At 35.2% G+C, this 19,481-nt stretch overlaps 1 protein-coding gene across 2 annotated transcripts in view; it reads right to left on the bottom strand.

The window, feature by feature from the left end:
• Positions 1–19,481, bottom strand: part of Pkn2 (protein kinase N2) — a 99,731-nt gene that overhangs the window by 57,152 nt on the left and 23,098 nt on the right. For both annotated transcript variants that reach the window (XM_032897238.1, XM_032897239.1), the window contains one exon: positions 13,030–13,330. In XM_032897238.1, the coding sequence (XP_032753129.1) occupies positions 13,030–13,330 (301 nt within the window). Of the gene's footprint in view, positions 1–13,029; positions 13,331–19,481 lie in introns of those variants that run through there.

The following is a 19,481-nucleotide window of genomic DNA, read 5'->3' as shown; positions in this document are numbered from 1 at the left end:
CTGTCTAACAATAACATGGTTTGACTGATGATGTAATAAAGTTCTTTGTCTCTAGAAACATGTATACAAAACTTTATTATGAATATTAAATTCTTGTCTATTACTGCAAGTCGAGTATGACACTGAAATATTTACTGTATGTAAAGTTACAGAAGTAGCATGCAATATCTTCAGTCTGAAGGACCACAGGAGCATAGGAAAAAACAGGTGAGCCAGAGCTCTGGAGCCCCTATTGCAGGGCAACACTGTGGCTGTCAATTATTGGTGTGGTTCTGACTGCAGACTTAACACAGCTGTGTTGCAGCTATTAAGAAGAGCTTACTTAGAGACACTAAGGGTTTATGAATTCATTCAGTGCTCAGCTAAAAGCTGATAGTCCTCTTCATTTAATCTTTACAGAAACTCTGAGAAGTACTTTTCAAAGTTCACAAATGCAAACACCATCTTTTGATATGCTTCAGAAGATGGATCTCCCTCCTCCCTCCATTTCCACTTAGAAACCAGAGAAATAGCTAGGTGTGGTTTCTCGTGCCTGACTTCCAGCACTCCAGCTGCTAAGGCAGGAGGATCACAGTGATGCTGAGGTCAGCATGCGCTAGAGAGTAAGACCCTACTTAAACAAGCACGCATGCACGCACGCAGCAAGTGAAAGGATATAGACTCTTTCTCATTTTGTTCTTATAGATTACTGATAAATCTTAACATCAGAAAACAAATTGTTTCCAGTGTACTTGTTTTTTTTTTTTTTAAAGATTCATTCATCATTCATTCACAAATGAATACACTGTTCCTCTTTTCAGACATAGCAGAAGAGGGTATCATATGGTTGCTGGGAACTGAACTCAAGACATTTGGAAGTCCAGTGTACTTGTTAATATTTCAAAACTGAGTTTACAAAAAGGCTTAATTAATGTTCACTTTGGGTTGGTGAGATGGTTCAATGAATATAAGGTCCTTGCATCAGCTTGAACCTCTAGGTTCAATGCCTAGGACCCACCCACATGATAGAAAGAGAACACAACTCTCGAAAGTTGTCCTCTCACCTCCACACAGATATCCTCCTAAGTGTGTACAACATGACAAAAATGTAGTTAGGACAAAATTTTAAAGGAAATTAAAAAATAATTGCTTGAGATGAAAAAAAATTGTATTCTAAGACTGCCTTTTAAGTTATAAGAAAAAAAGTGGTGATACAGTAGTTTGCTTGGAACAGTCTCACTATGCCCTAGAACTCACTACCCAGCCAACTGGCCTGAAACTTCTCAGTGCTGGTTTCACAGGTGCAACGCCATGCCTAACCTAACATACACTTTGCCACAGAGTCAGCCCCATTATTATAACCAAGGACAAATCTCTATGCATCAATTGTTAAACTTATCAAAAACTTAATTAGTAAATAAAATAATTTGGGGGCTATCATAAGAAATTATGCATATGTCTAATCTTTTAAACATCATTATGCTATTTTAAAATAGTATACAAAGTCAATAAGTTTGGTTGAATGATTGTACATCAAGATGTTTTACTTTTTTAAGTTATGTAAATAAACAGAGCAGTAGACATAGCTCAATGAAATGTCTTTATGAACACTAATATAAATTGCTGTTTTAAGATGGATAGTGGGCAGAACTAATTCTTTCACAGAAATATTTTTAAATGATTGCTTTCCAAGTAAATACCTAAATCAGCAACTGGGCTCCAAAGACCTATGCTGTGCAGCCCCAAGCTAACCTATCATTACTACTTTCCAGGCAGATCTGATGAGTTAAAATGTTCAGCTGCTTCTGAACTATGAAAAGCATTCTTTTATACTACTGTTAGAATAAGCATCACTTTTTCTAGGAAACATTTACCACTATCTCTCCCTCGGTCTAACTAGACGCACATATTCTTCTCTTGACTGAAATTGACACACTATTACAATTACAGTGGGTGGTTTCACATTCATGAACACATAATAGGTAGCATTAATTATTCTCTGGGTTGAAGAAGCAGAAGAAAGGAGGAAGAGTAAGAAAGAAGAGAAATGAGAAGACAGAAGTGGAACAAAAAAGGCAGAGTGAACATTTTTAAGAAATTTCATATATGTTATATGCAATGTGAAATAAAATAGCAAAAAACTGAAAAGTATCAAATAATTTAAAAATGCATAGGGTCAGCACAAATCCAGCACAAGATTGGGACGTAGACATGAGCTTCCAACTCTAACGGAGACAGGCGCTCTGACTAACCACTCACAGAAGAAAATAGTTCCTCCAAGGCAGTCACACGGAGTTCATAAAGCCTCTGCACATAAACATGTGTGCGAGTACAGGGAGGTAAATGAAGCAGGGCAAACATAACTATTACAGAAACTGAAGTAACATGCAGAGGCCAGGCCATTATAAAGGGGATCTTGGACATGTTATACATTTGTACTGTATACAAATGAGTACAGAGAGGATGGAGACCCACTGAAAACATGAAATAAGGAAACAAACAACAGGATGGGATCAGTATCGGGAAGCTTGATGTAAGATGAATTTATAATCCCAGCGCTCAGGAGTCCAAGGTCACTGTTAGCTACCAGCAAGTTTGAGGCCAGTCTGGGCTTCAAGATCCTGCCCCAAAAAACAAAAAGAAAAATACAAGGATGCAAGCAAACAAGCCAAATCAACCCAGTCAACAAAAACCCAACTCCCCAGTGAAACTGGGTTAAAAATAAAGGTACGTGCAATGTTTAAGTTGGAATGAGGAAAAGCTGGCTGTAAAGAAGAAAAGATAGAAATAATACCTGTTATAAAATATAATCAGGCCTTTGTGTCCTTAATGGGAAAGTGAAGGTGGCCAGGACAATGCTCATACTAAGTCAAGGTTTAATTATGAGCCACTGGAGTAATGTCATTAACAGGATAGACAACACAGGCAAAGCCTTTTCAACTTCAGACACGATAGAAGGGAAAGGCAACAGAATACCCCTGTCCAAAGACCATCAGTAGATCAGTACTGTTCAGAGAACATAGCCTGGCTAACACATCTGGTGACTTTGGAAGTCACCAGAAAATACGGCATGGTTAAAAGATCGCTAGAGATGAAACTCCAAAGGTCAGAACAAATACTGATTTGTTATCACCCTTCCTCACCACAAATCTGTAGTGCATCAGATATGCTGCTTCCGGTGCTTTTTCTTTTTAAATCACATTGTAATGCATGTGCAACACATGCACAGGTAGCATGGTGTGGATGCAGACATTAGAGGACTACTCGTAGAAGTCAGCTAGTTCTCTCTTTCCACCATAGGTGTCCTGGGGAGAGCCAGGCCATTAGGTGAAGTGGAAAGCCTTTACCCCACTGAACCATGTTGTTGACTGGCTTCTGGAACTTTTAGTATTTTTAATAAAGCCACAACTGAATAAATGCTTCAAAGATATATTAGATGTTTAGAACATGGGAATAAGCATTATTTTTAGATCAAGTTTCCCTAACTATCCCCTTAAGAATATTTATTTTTATTTCATGTGGAATGTGTTTTGTCTGCATGTATGTAAGTCTACCACAAGCATGCAGTACCTGTGCCTGTGGAGACCAGACATGGGCATTGGACCACCTAGAACTGCAGTTACAAGTGGCTATGAACTGCTATGAGGGTGCTAGGAACTGAACTCAGGCCCTCTGCAAAAGCATCAAATGTTCTTAGACATCTTTCCAGGCCACCTTGATGTCGTTGAGATTAGAAATGTAGTTGACATTGAGTCTTTTCTTTCTTGTGTCAGAAAACTTTTCTTAAGATTTTACATACATCTAGAGAGGTTTTACATTCTGAGCATGTGAGCTTAGGTGTCTCTTACTTGACCCACACCCTATTAAAACATCATGTTCACAAAATACCCCAGGGAGGAATATACTACCTAGCTCCTTTTTCTTTTTAATAAATAATAAAAACAAGGTCTGAAGGTCATCCAAGTGGTGTTCAACCATAAAGCAATATAATGATCTAGCTGGATGACTACTCACATCATAGATTATCTCTGGTCTTCACTTATAGTTAGCTGACTCTGTGCTCAAAATGCATAAAGGTACATTTGTATAGCCAGAGTGTCTGCTTAACGGGACAAAGTTATTTTCTTCATTTAAAACAGTTGGGCAACTTTCCTACTTACAGGGAGACTTGTCTTCTATAGTCACCAGAAGCCTACTCAAAATATAATGGAGCTCTCTTACTTTGTATATTCAAGGTAACTGAATATACAACCGAAGAAAGTTTGCTTAAATATTTAATAAACCAATGTCAACTCAGGTTAGCTTTTTAAAATACATTACAAGCAATAGACATGGGTAAGATTGTTGGGTGTGACAGCTTTTGATTAAGGTAAAAAAACACTGGTAGCAATATTTGTTCAGAATTGCTACTGTGTTGTATTTTATTGTCTGAAAGTAGTGCATAGCACCTCCAAAGAAAGGAGACTTTACTCTGTACACATTCTGTGCCTAAGGTATACACAGTTACTTTTTAAATTCAGCTTAAACTTTTCTTTATCCTGCTTCAATTTTGAAAGAACAAGGCACATTGTCAACCATTACACACAACAGACTGGCTAAAAGCAGACCTGGAGAGTGTGTGGTATTACAAAATCCTCATACATTGCTGGTGAGAAGGAAACATAATATGGCCTCTCTGAAAAATACTTTGGCAATTTATGTTTAAAGACACTATAGCACAAATCCTTGCAGTCCTAGACCATTTTCAAAGTGAAGTGAAAACTTTTACTAATTCATGAGTATTTATAGCAATTTGGCTGACAACTACTTAAAACAGTAACACCAATATGCTCGGTGAGTGGATAACTGTAATATATCTACACAACTGACTACTCAGAAGAATTTTACAATTATCGATACATACTTCCTGGATGAATCTCAAAGACAACAGGCTAACTTCAGTTTCTAAAGACTACTGTGTTTCTATTTTGATGACATTCTTAAAAGTAAAACTGTTCATAAATAGTTGCCATGAATATGGACTTGGGAGAAGAGTGACTACAAGGCTTAGCAGTAGTGAAGTTTTGGGTGGGGAGTCATAAAGACAATCTTTTCTTCTGCTCAAGGATTGGTGCCACATAGAATCCATCTTTTCCTTTTTCTTACCACATCAAGTAAGGCACTAAAATCAAGCCCTCACCGACCAGGGCTCTCTTGAGATTTCCTTCTCAGCAAGTCTAGGTTATGGTGCGTCTACAATATCTTAACTACCAGGATGGTACAGAAAAACTAACAAAACAAAAAATAAACAGAGCAAACCCCCAAAACAAGCATTTACCTTATTAGTATTTTTTTGAAAGTACATCAAAAAATTGAAGTAATAGAACAGGAGAGATGACTCAGCAGTTAAGAGCATTTGCTGCTTCTTGACTCAAATGGAGGTTCACCAACACCTGTAACTATATGCCTTCTCTGTCCTCCTTGGGCACAAGACATGCACACGGTACACATATGAATGGGGACTAAACACTCATATACATTAAATAAAAAGATAAAACATTAAAGATCTACACACCACTTAGTTGCATGCTTATGGCAAACAGGAAACAAGTCCAGGTATGGAAAAAGTGATTTGCTACTGGTCACATAGTCACCCTCAGTAAACTTACAATTCAATTTGCTCAAGAGTGAGGAATTCATTAGATAGTAGGAATACTAAGCAATTGTACAATAAAACATTTGATAGATTCATCCTTTATACTATACTACATATAAAATTCAGTTTTAATTTTCATGCCACCATTATGATAGCAGCAAAACTAAATTTATACTTCTATTGATCCAAAAATGGTTTAATTGAAAAAAAAAAAAAGCTAAGATTAACTTTCTCCTGGAAAAAACAAATACAAACCTCATTTTTTACATGCTTACAAAAAACAAACAAAAACCCCTCATATATATTCTAGATGTTAAAGAAAATAATCATTAGATTAATAATTGTAGTTACTGTATTTTGAGGGTATGAGAAGATAGAAAAATGACTTCATGAAATGAAAAACGTGGGTCAAGGAGATAGCTCAGTGGATAAAAGCACTTGCTGCTAAGCTTAATCAGACAGAGATCAATCCCTACAACTTGTAGCTTGTGCACCCCAAACCCTCCCATACATATACACAACACACTAAATAAAGAATTTTTAACAGATTAAAACAGGGAACTTAAAACATGCTATATTTATTGGTTTTGGTTTTTTTGAGACAGGGCCTAGGCCTTCCAAGTGCTAGAATTAAAGCTTATAACCCCATGGTTGACACGTGTTTTAGGGCTTGTGTGTTTTGAGACACAGCATCACTGTGCAGCACTAGGGGCCTGCAATCCACTATGTAGCCTAACCCAGGCTATCCTGAACCCCTGATCCGCCTGTCTCAGGTATCTAACGAGGCACCAAAAGACCTGGCATAATTTTCTTAGCCTCTTCTTTAAGAATGTTTCACTTAAGAGACCAAGACTCAGAAATGGTTCTTTCCCAAACAGATCCTTTTAAGTCAGGTGCTAATTCTTAACTGCAGTTCCATCTTATATAGACCATAATCTTTCATGTAAGGTACACTTAATCCTAACTAACCATACACTAATTTCTATGTAGGCTAAAAATAGCATTTCATGAGATTATTCTTTTTGTAAAAGGAGATTTCTCTTTTTAAAAAGTGTTATTATACTTTTAATTAGTGAGTAACTACTGTGTACAGTGTAATCTTTCATGTATATACCAGGAAATGTCCAAATTAAGCTAATTACATAGCTCCTTGTGCTCTATTTCTGAGTTGTTTTTAAATTACTTATGCAAATAATCTGATATAGTACTTGTCTCCTTCTCTTTATGGATTGCTGTACTGCAATGCCCACCAGGTTAATCTATGTTTCAAAAGACAGTTTCCAGCTACTTAATGGCATATTGGTATTCCCCACAAATATAAAACCATGTGAGGGAATGGTGAGGATTGAATTTAGAACCTTGTGCTTACAAGGAAAGAGCACAACTATCAAGTTAATCAAGTCAACTATATTCCAGATTGAAATCCTATTTCTAACACATTTGTTAATTGGTGAACACGTCAATTGTTTCCACAGCATAACTACATATGGTAAAACATACTGCAGGGAGCATGGGGGCATGTGAACATCTCATTCATGCCATGGTTTCAATTCCTTTGAACAAATACGCAGAAGTAAGACTACTAAACCATGTGGCAAGTTGTGGTCTTTGTAGTGGTACTGATAGAATGGCGGCCTTCCACACACTTTTACCAGTGAGAAGCTTCTTCTATTTTTTGTTTATGAGAAATCTTCCATATTATTTCCCTTATTAATTCTATTAACTTGCAATAGTACTAAGAACACACAGATTTCTTCCTGTCCACATCCTTGTTAATATGTATCCTTCAACTTCTAAATAAATAACTCATCTAAGAGGGGGGAAAAATATCTCTCCGTGTTTTTCAGTTACAATTCTCCAATGATTAGATATTAAACACTTCAATCTCTATTTCTCATAAGAAATGTTTATATTTACGGTTTGTTTGTTTGTTTTTACTTTTTGTTTTGTTTTTTTAATCTCCTGCCCATATTTGTAGTGTTGGGTAGAGCCTAGTCTTACACTAGCAGTGAACCACAACCATACCTCTATGGGAGAGGAAGCACCTAACCTCTTAGACTTAAGTGTCAGGGTAAGGGGATAATCAAGGGTGCCCCCACCTGCCCAGAGGAGAAGAGGAGAGGGGGATGGATTGTGGGAGGGGGTGACCAGAGGGGAGCAATGAGCAGAATGTAAAGTGAGTAAGTTAAAAAAAAACAAAAACAAAAACGTAAACACACACACACACACAACCAAAGACCTAGGGTAATGTTTTCTTTGTTGGTAGTCTGCATTTCTTGAATAATATTTTAATATATAGTTTGCATATATTTTCTATAACTGGTATGTTGTCTCTTCAATCTGCTGTTTCTTTTGCCTGTTTTTCAAGAAGGCTCTGCTCAGCCAAGGATATGAATATTCTCTCCTAGTTTGCCTCTTGTAGCTTATGGCTTCAAATCTTACATTTAAACCTTTAATCTGTTTTTAATTGATTCAGTGTAAGGGTGCATTATGGGTCTGTTTTTATTTTTCCACATATGGAAATGCAGTTCTCTAAACAGTATTTATTAAAGAGGCCTTCACAGTTGTGCATTCATTCCTAACACTTTTGCCAAAATTCACAATAAATGTGTGGACTTATTTCTGGGCCAGCTTACTTTACTACTTTATTAGTTGATGTATGTTTTATGCCAATATCATGCTGTTTTAATTAATATAGCTTTAAAATATACTTTGAAAACCAGTAATAAGATACTTCTAGATTTTTTTTTTCTAAATGGCTCTAGTCACTCTGTCTTTTGTGGGTCCATACGAGTTTTATGGGATATTATCTCTGTGAAGAATGATATTGGAGTCTGGCAAAACGACACAAAAGATGTTGCAAGGTAATGATATGAATCTGATCTCCATAACTTATATAGATGGAGAGAACTCTTCCTGAAACTGTATTCTGACCTCTACTATACATGTGGTGCTCGCTCGCGCTATCTCTCTCTCTCTCTCTCTCTCTCTCTCTCTCTCACTCTCTCTCTCACACACACACACACACACACACACACACACACACACACAAGCATGCACACCCAACTCACTACAAATAAAAGAATATTGAGATTGTGTCAGAGACTTCATTCCATCTATAGATTTCTTTCACTATATGGACATGTTAATGTTGCTTTACACCCCCTAAAGACTCAAGCATGCTAGGCAAAGCCTAACCACTGTGTTATACCCTGGATCCTCTACTTTGCAAGTTCAGATATGATCTATTAACTTATCTGGGCCGGCCTTAAATTCATTTTGCTGACCAAGTAGACCTTGAATTTGCAACCCTCGTCTCAGCCTTCTAAGTTAGAAGAGCTTACAGGCCTGCACTACCTTGGTTACAATACTAATTATTCTAGCCATGAGCATAGAACATTTTCCCACTGGTTTATGACATTTAAATTTCTTATAGCCAATATTTAACAATTTTTATTGTACGGTTTGCTCATCTCCTTGGTTATGTTCTAAATATGTGAAATTTTATACTATTAATAATTAGGATTTTTAAAATTTTGTTTTCATTCATTATACTATTAATATAAGGAAATGCCACCGATTTTGTATTCTAAAACTTTACTAAATTTAATTATCAGTTCCAATAGTTTTTTTTTGGGGGGGGAGGGATTTTGGGGAACTAGATGAAAGTCTTTATATACAAAATAATGTTGTCAGCATTCTTTATTGTCTAGATGCATTTTATTTCTTTTCCTCCTAATTTGCTCTGGCTAGGACTTCTAGTACTTTACTGATGAGAACTCTAAGAGTGGCTATCCTGCCTTGCTTCTGACCATCTAGGAAAAGCTTTCAACTATTCACCACTAATGTGATAGGAACTGTGAGACTATCTCTCCTATATGCATGTGTGTGTGTTGAGTACAATTTTTATTACTTTTAATTTGTTGAAATTTTTTATCATGAAAGAGGATGAATTTTGTCATTTGCTTCTATGCAACTACTGAGATAGCCTTTTTCCATATATTTTAAAGTATATGGAAAACAAATGGAAGATTAAGAAAATTCTGGGCATGAATAGCAAATATTCATTTCATGTGACTTGGAACAGCAAATGAATACCTTAATTTTTAATACCACCACCAAATGTCCAGGCCTTTATAATAAACAACATTTTAGCATTATATAATTTAGAAGTTCTTCTGAGAAAAATCCTTACTTTACAAATAGGTAAAGCTGTTTACTGTACACGGCAGTAAACAATAAAAGATAGTGTACTAAACAAAATAAAAGGCAAGGAATGGTAAACAAAGCTGTCTTTTCTGGCCTCCATATATGTGTCATGGCATGTGTGTAACCAATGACTTAAGAACTACTTCACAGGTAAATTATGAACAAGCCTCTAGGCTAAGGAGAAAGCTTAGTGTGTAAGTCTGACAAGTAGAGTTCAGATCCCCAGGACCACATAAAAGTCAGACATAATAATGCAAACATCTGTAATCCTAGTGTTCCCTCCTATAGGGAGATAGGAGGCATAGACAGGAGAAACCTCAGAAATATGCTGGCCAGCTAGCCGGGTGTACATACACAGCATACATAAACAATACAAGATCCTGTACCTAGAAAGGTAAAAGGCAAGGACTGACACACAAAGCTGTCTGTTCCAGATTTTAACCAAATTACAAAGTTTTGTTCCTACACACTAAATTATCAAGCAATCAAAGCACAGACTGACATTTTATACAATTGGTTTCCAATTACCTAGAAAGTACATATTACACATTATCATTTAAGAAGAGTCAACCAACCAATCAACCAAACAAACAAACAAACAAAACATGTAGAAAATGGTTTTAGTCTTATCCTAAAACTTAATTTTAGGCTTATACTATACCTTATTTCATGTTTAAAGCAAAATGACAAAATATGCTTTCATAATAATGACAAAAATGAAGGTGCAATTTTGATTTGCTGGGTGTTAAATATTTATAATAGTCTTAATAATATGCTGCTATGTCCCAGTTTCTTTAAAAACCCTGGAGAGGGGTTGGGGATTTAGCTCAGTGGTAGAGCACTTGCCTAGGAAGCGCAAGGCCCTGGGTTCGGTCCCCAGCTCCGGAAAAACAAAAAACAAAAAACAAACAAACAAACAAACAAACAAAAACCCTGGAGAACATGAGGAAATGTGTGAGCCTTCACGGTGGCACACAGTTTAGTGAGGGATAAACAAGGATGGAAATAAATTACAACGCAGCAATAAATGAACAAAGCAGCACAGAGAGGAAGAGAAGAGACCACAGGGAAGGTTCACAATGTCATCAACTTGGCTTCTGAGGGAGCCCAGGAATTTGACAGTAGGGCTTAAAGAAATAAATGTCTAAAGAAACGGTCAATATTCTAAACTATTGAATGCTAAGTGAAGAAAGTATACAAGTGACTTCTAGGGCTGAGGACTGAATGGGAACTCACTGGGATGGTAAGGAATGGAATCACTGAAGCGATGGAGCCTAAGTAGACCTAATGTCCCTAGATACATTATACACATTTGTTAAAAAAACATCAAATAGTATATTTCAACATATATGTAAATCACTCACTCATTTATCACATGGGTTTTTAATTTGACTAAAATTAATTATTTAAGAGACTATAAAAACCAAATGGGCCACACTTTATGTTACTAAAACATTCATATTTGAATGAATCACAAGGCAGTTCTCAGCATTCTATGAAGAAAAAATGCTTTCTCTAAATAGAGTTTAAAGCTCTAGCAGTTTCTTATTTTGGAATTCTAAAGACGTAATAGGCAAGACATGTAGGACTTGGCAGAAATCCAAACACAACAGACTATCTTAGTTTATAAAATACTACTACTAAAAACGGAATTTTCATAATACATGTTTCCATTTATAATATAATTACGAAATTTATGGGTAAGAGACTACTAGCTGAGGAGGAGAAATAGAAAGTGTTATATAACTAGTTTGACTATTTTGAGCAAATTAATTCACACCTTTGGGACTGTTTCAGTTGTGAAACAAAGACTTATTTCCTATTATTTATGTATTTTAAAGATTAAGTTCTTGCACATGGTTGAAATCTACATACAGAACCTCCAAATATGAGTTCTGAGTCCTGCATATAGATAGCAATTAAGTAAATGAAGAATACTACACATTCTATTTTCTGACACTTTTTAGACTGTTAATTTTATATCTACTATATCTTACTAACTAGCTAATGACATGCTTGTCTAAAGTCTCTGACACTAGTGTTTTACTTTTTAAAAGTGACTTTCCCTTTGTTTATTTGCAAATGAAAAGACTATAGACTTAATTTACTTACATTGTCTTGGAAAGCTGCATCATGCTGCCTTTAGCTAGAATCTCCTTTAGTCTGAAGGAGGCAGCAGTTTTCCTATCTTCATTTCTTGTACTACTGAAAAAAATGTCTAATATCTGTTGGCTTTTAACAAAAAATGAAGCTGGGGGAGGCATGGCACATGCCTTTACTCTTAGCACTCTGGAGGCACAGACTATGATTTTAATACCAGCTTGGATACAGAGTAAGTTCTAGGACAGCCAGGGTTACACGGAGAAATTCTGTCTCAACCCTCCCCCCCACACATACACACAACTGCCCCCTCCTCGCCACTGACAAAAACAAAAGGTCTTATATTGAAACCATGAGTTACATTTCCCTCCTACATTTATACTTACAAAAAAGTAAAAGGTAATGTTTGGGATTTGGGAGTTTTTTGTTTGTTTGTTTGTTTGTTTGTTTGTTTTTGTTTTTGTTTTTGACTTTTGTTCTTCTTATTAAGCAACGTGCCTCAGAGTTCAGGTGCTTAACTCAGGTTCATGGTGCACGAAGAACCAAAGTGATAAGTTTGATTCAAGGCTGAAAAATCTTTACTATAGATTTTTATAGAACACATCTTTCTTTTACATTAATTTGAGACTGGGTAAATGAAGTCAGAAGAAAATCAGTCCCTCCATTATGTGGGTCCTGGAAATTGAAAGGTCTCAAGTTTTCAGGCTGCAGCGCTCAGGCTGAGGAACAAGCACCCTTCCTCTCTCTAAGCCATCCTCCTGGCCTCATGGAATGACTGTTTACTTTTAAAAGTCATCTGGCACACTTCACTCTGATCATAATAAGGATAAGAGCATATGGTTGATTCAGTACAAAAGAATACCAGACAATAACTCCAAGTCCTTCCTACTTGCTAAGGATAAAAACAGTTACTTCTAAGTAAGTAAATGCTTCAGTTTTCACAGCCGTAAACTCACTAATCTGAACAGTACAGAGACAAGACCTTAACCATAACAGAAAATGGTCTCTGTACTTTTACAACAGCTAAAAACTACCATCATAAAACAGAATTCTCTGGAAGGATGTACATTCTGCTAATAAATCACAGAAACAGCAAAGTACAATACCTGCAGAGTCCTCTGGATCCGATACAACAATGTGTGCATTTAATTCTTGTAGCTTGTGATGTAATTCTTCTAATTTTTTATTTGACTTTTTCAAAATGTTGTCTACATAAGCCAAATTTTTCTTATCTGTTGTAACTTTCCTCAGGTTTTCAGCTCCTTCTTTGATTTTCAGTTCTTTCCTTATTTCTCTCTTTATTCGATCCTTGATGTCATCCAATTTCTGTTGCACCATTGTATCTGAAAAGTCTAATTTCTGAACAGCACTCACATTCTCAGAAAATGGAAGAGGCCGGGAATCTCCCTGTAATAAATAAATAAGTAAATGAAAACTAAGTAAACAAGTATACAATAATGGAGTCTAGAAAAGAAAATGTGCAACATTAAGAATAAGTGTTTATATCTTGAAGAAATTATTTATTAACTGAATTACATTTAACTTTCTCCTAAATAGGAAACACTACTTATTTCCCTGTGTTAAAACCATATGGAACTATAAGTTCAAATATTCCATCTACTTCCTGAGTAACATTATTTGATAAATTCACTGAAAGTGAGCAAGGCAGGATACTCCATACATATCTTGAATCCTAAAGGGAATCTGAGGTGAAAGGATTGCAAAATTCAGGGCCAGCTTAGGATATATAGCAAGACTGTATCTTTTTAAAAAAAAAAAAAAAAAAATCTAGCTATTACCTAAGTTCCAGCACATCTACATACAAAGGCATCACAGGGTTGTGTAAAGATGGTTAAATTGTCACTCCCAAATTATAAACTCTGGGCAATTATTTAATCTTTAATAAGTCGATTTATTTTTCAACGAAATCAAACTAACAGTATTAGTGGCCTTTCAGAAATACTTGGTAATTCAAGACATTCTAAGAGAAATTTCAAGCATAATTTTGACTCATTAATCACTTAATAAAAACACTACTAAATTGTAAAGGTGAATAATTGTTCTTCTCTATAAAAATCACATAAAAATAAACTAGCAAAACAAAGTACCTTTCTGACCACTTTTTATATTACAATATGTATTAGGCTTGTGAAGATGATAATCGGAATTTATATATATATTTTTATGCTATCTTACCAGAGTTAATTGCCAATACCAAAACATTATTAACAGAAAACATCTTTAAATTGTGTCTTAAAAACTAAGATAGACCCCATATAATTATTCTTTTGAAAATGGAGCATCAGTTAAGTAAACTCAAACTACATGTAAATCAGCCAAAGTTACAGTTTAGCTCCTTTTTATTCATTTAATCAGACTAATGATAATGGATATGAGTTTAACAGTGTTGCTTTGAATATTCTTAAATTATGAGGGCAATCAATATAATGGATCCCTTTGAGAAGAACTGGGTATGTGGATGAGATGGAAAAGAAGATATTTCACTGTGCACCATGTTCACATCTCTCTCATCTCTCTCTCTCTCTCTCTCTCTCTGTGTGTGTGTGTGTGTGTCCTATTTAAATTTTTTGGTATATTACATTTTATATAATCTTTATCCTCTAATAACAATATGTAGCATGTAAAGTTGGGGGAAAGATGAGCTAGAGGTAGAATCTTACATAAAAGATGAAGGAGCTGACTTCTATTAGTTTCTAACATTCTTAAAGCTAAGATCTCCTTGGCATTCTGTCAGAACAAAACATGCTACCAAAAAAAAACAAAACAGAAAACCTTCACACCCATGTCTACACAGTATTTATTCTATACTCCATGCATCACTCCTAAGCTAATTCCTGGAATATGCATATTGACTTTAAGTTTCTTATTTTTATCTAATTGTAGTTAGGAGGATCTTCTTGGACTAAAATACTGTTGTTTTTAGTATTCATTCATTCATTCACTCACTCACTCACATTGTGCGTGCCGGCAATAAAACTCAAGGTGCTTCATATGCTAGCCAAGAACTCTACCACCTTGCCACATCTCCAATTCCTTCAACATTTATCATTCAATGTGAGTCACATCATTTTAGCTTTCAATTCACCTTAGGTTGGGTATTGAAAGCACCAGCCACATGACAACTGCTAGGAAATAAGAAATTCCTATTGTACAGTCTGAGGCAAAAAAAAAAAAAACTTTAATGAAAAAAGACTTCACATTAATCCAACTCCACTAGGTATTTTTATTTCAATTCTTTTAAGCTTCCCAGATAATATCACAGAAATTACTTTAACATGTTCTTGGATTATAATTATGTAATAAGTCACAAGTCTCTTAAAATTTCTGGGCTCACTGTACCCTTATCATTACAGTAATTTCTTCCTTCATTCTTTGCAATCCCCCTCCCCCAAAAATATGTCCAATAGTTCTGTTTAGTAAATTGTAAGGTCCAATAATCTTAATATTTGTGTTTTAAAAACTTAGTCAAGGTATACAATAACTATAAATTGAACAAAAATATAACATTTATAACTTTAAAGGCTGTTAAAATAAAGATAAAAACATAGCACATATTTGAGGTTGATTCTTTGAAGGCCCTTGCTTATTATTATAACTTCAACTCTTATTTCTTTTCAAATTATTTTCCAAACTCCAACATTAACAAGTTATGGGAAATTACTTTGAGAGACCATTTTTCTTGGCCCTCACCATGCACGTTATCCCTTTGGGATATGCCACCTCTCTACATTCAACTATTTCTTCCAAGTTCCTTCTTGGCCTGGGTAACTTTTTGTTTCAAAGTTCACGACAACCTTCCTGGGAAAGAATTTCCTGCCAATGTTCTCCCTTAGGAGTTAAATGACTCTCCTGTGTGTTGTACTAGGGATCTTGTTTAAATAATTATCCCTTTTGTTATCTGATCACTCCAAAGACTAAGAGGGGTTTGAGGGCAGGCTTATATTTGGCAGATAAAACTTTTCTAAAAAGAAAGAAAAAAGATTGATCACTTAAAAACAATTTGTCCTCTCCCCTCGCCCTCCCCAAAGAATAAAAGCTTCTATCTTTCTGATAAAAGTATTCCAGCATTGCAAAGTCAAGTATGAACTATGAACTGTGACTGACAGCAGGTTGGCTCGCTCTCCTTTACATAGAGCTGACTGTTTAGTAACTGTATTTTTACTCCCATTTTTTTCTATGTCAGGAGTCAATTGTCTTTAGGACAAGAACAAGCAGTGTACATATGTAGTCAGCTTAGGATAAACAAATGTCCCAGACACCAGACTCTACCCCCCAAAGAGATCACACCCTCCCCCACTCCTACTCTCACTGTATAGCCCTGGTTATCTTGTAACTCTTTTGTAGGTAGCCTGCCCTCATAGAGATCTTCCTACTTCTATCCCAGCCTGTGTCACCACCCTGTTATCATTCCCCCTTTAAAACAATGTAGTTAGAATAAACTGAAAGTTTATTTTAAAAGATCATTTTCTTGCATTTACAATAACCAAAATAAGGTATTTAATCAGCTAAATTGTGATACTATCCCTCGAACCCAAAATAAATTATAACTCCAGGTAGTATTACTAGGAAATGAAAGAAATACTCTTAACCTGAATAAACTAAATTAGCTATCAAAAAAAATAGTACATAATCAGCAGAAAATCCTTAGCATAACTTCTGCCTTAGTATTTTCTCTTCAGGGGGAACTGACTGACTGTACCTACCTTAATCACTAGCTTCATGCTTTTATCCACTAGTTCAGAACTATTTTTAACTCTATAAAAATGTCATGCTGCCTCCCAAAGTTGATACTTGTTTCATCTTTCTACAGAAAGTGCAGTGTAGTGGCATATGCCTATTATCCCAGAACTTGGGAGGCAAAGAGAGAAAAACTAAGACTAACCGGCCTGCCTGAGTTACATGGTGAGTCCTTTTCTGGAAAAACAAAGGGGCAGGAGTTGTCTAGCATGTTCTAGATCCTCAATTTGATTCCTTCCACCACACTGAAAAACAATAACAAAAACAAAGTTGGATCCAACTCCTAATTACAAAGCCCCTTTGATATCCATTAATATGCTCTGAAAGTATGAGGAGAGAAAAAACCAAGTCTATGAGCTAATTTTAAAGATTCAGCTAAAGTGGCTGTGCAGATCATTCACCATCACCGAGTACACATAAAGGCCCACACTCCTACCTTTTAGCAACGAAACTGCATGCTTAGCCATTTTATTCTAGTCAAAAATCATCTAACTTTGCTGTTTACATACATTCTAATTTTATTTTGCTTTGCAAAGACTCGTGTTTTTTTTTTAAATCTATTCATCTAAGTCCAACATTACCAAATGATTGACCAAAACTGTTTTAATAGGCTCTTTATTATCAATCCCATTGCCTAATATTGAAGCTGAAATGATAGTTTAAATAAGGAGGTTTCAATTGGTAGAACAATTAAAACAACTAAATGAATAATAGACAAAGCAAAAGTTACAAAGGAAGCAAAATAAATTTAAAAACTTAAGTGAATAGGTTAAGGAATAGACTGGAAATAGATGATTAGTATAGCACCAGACAGATAACTAAGGAAAATAAATTCCTCACACAGAAATAAAAAAGTGTATGTGAATTATTTTCATTAAAGAAAACTGCTGCTTTGACAAAAACAAATACACCTTTTTTGCCCATTTGACAAAGATTACACCATTGTTTTGTCCATTTGTAATTTTAAAAATTTACACTGCTGACTATACAACAGCTCTAAGACTAATAGAAAGTTAGTAATATAGAGACCTATAATTTTCTTTTGATGTAGTAATTCTAATTGTGGAAATATAACAGAAGAAAATAAATAGTAATTATTGATAGCTAAAAACTCACAACTATAAAAGAATTTATCTTCATCAGTAAAAAAAACAATCAGGATACTACTTGTTATAACAAAAACTTACAGAATAAACAAACTTCTCTTATTTATGGCTTTCATTAACCCACTCACAACAGTATATATTGCTAAGTATACACAGTTTTAGTTCAAATGTTATGTTTAACATAAGAGAAAAAGATTAAAATAGTCATAATTATCTGTGGGTCAAAATAGTAACAGGTATTTTTAGTCTGTTCATCCAAATTTTACATATTCTCTCTAGCCTTTGGAAATAATTTTTTCTGTTCTTTTAGTCTGCCTAATAAGAACAATATTTAGAGGAAACCAAAAGCTACATTCACTTTATTTCAATTCTGACAAATTTAAGTTTATAATACCAGGTATTTGCTATTTAAGCTTTTTATTATATTCAACACATTTCTATTAAAGAGATGAAACTATAGATTCTTCCTTAAGTAAGCCATAACATATGCCAGCAAGGTATTTCAAATGAAAAAGTGTGTTAGGTTTCTTTTAAAGCTATATTTACCAAATATACAGTTTATAAAACAAAAAAAAATTCTAGTTTTAGCCTAAAACATAAATTGTCAGTTTCAATTTACTATACTTCAACAAATTCACAATATAGTTAAGAAAACATTGAAAAAAAGAAAAGGACCAGATTTGAAAATCAAAATGAAGACTAAGACTGTCAGTTGTGACCACGTACTTCATTTAAGAGGAGACAGGAAAGGATGTTTACTCCCCACTGGCAAAGTTCCCAGAGAAGTGAAAAGGCTATTACATTTTCTGTATTTCAGAAATATAAAACAGTCTGACTTCACAGATGCCAAGAAAAGTTAGAATACCCACGAAAACACTGAGCACCATGACTTACATACTGTTTTGGCTCCAAAAATTTGATAAAAGGTCATTTGGTCTAATCCCCTAGACTGGAGTTTCAAGAAATCCTGGCTGGGTTCATCACACACTGGTTTTCTGACTTCAGTGCTCTTTTCTTCTATACCTTGTTTAAGGACTGGCCCTTTGGAATACTCATTTACTATATTTGAACTAAGCCTTAACCTAACTGATTTACATTACAACTTCTAATCAGGGACACTGCAAACACAGAACACCTCTCTTTATTTCACCCTAACCCATCCTTTTATACTTCAGAAGTACGATCTCAACTACGAATCCAACATCCATGGTAGCCCCATTAGAAGCTATCAAACAAACATGGTATCCCACCACCTTCCCTCTTCCCAGTTTGCTCATATAAAAAACAGGGGTTTGGGTTTCCTATAGTTTAGTTTTTAACTACTTAGAAAAAACAGTACTCAGTAGTGAACATATAAAAATAAAAATCAATACTCTTCTTTTTTTCCAGTGTTCAATTTATTTAAGAGGAAACACATTAAGAACCAGCTTCAAAACCTTTCCAGGGATGCAGGCTACATGGTTATTTAACAGAAGCCTAAGTTAGAATGTAACACAATGAAGAGAGTGATGCTCATGTTCATGTACAAGCTCTACTATTCTAATCACACTAAAGCTTCAATGTCTGCAACATACTGTTTCTCAGGCTACGCCCAGGACTAAGACAAGTGCTCTCACAGCAACCATGCCTTTCCTGGCACATGGCACTGAACAAAGCAGACAGTGCTAGGTACTGGGTTCCTTCATAACATTATC

This window comes from Rattus rattus, chromosome 3 (assembly GCF_011064425.1).
Source record: "Rattus rattus isolate New Zealand chromosome 3, Rrattus_CSIRO_v1, whole genome shotgun sequence".
In the NCBI taxonomy this organism is placed as follows: domain Eukaryota; kingdom Metazoa; phylum Chordata; class Mammalia; order Rodentia; family Muridae; genus Rattus; species Rattus rattus.
This window is presented reverse-complemented; position numbering and strand designations above follow the sequence as displayed.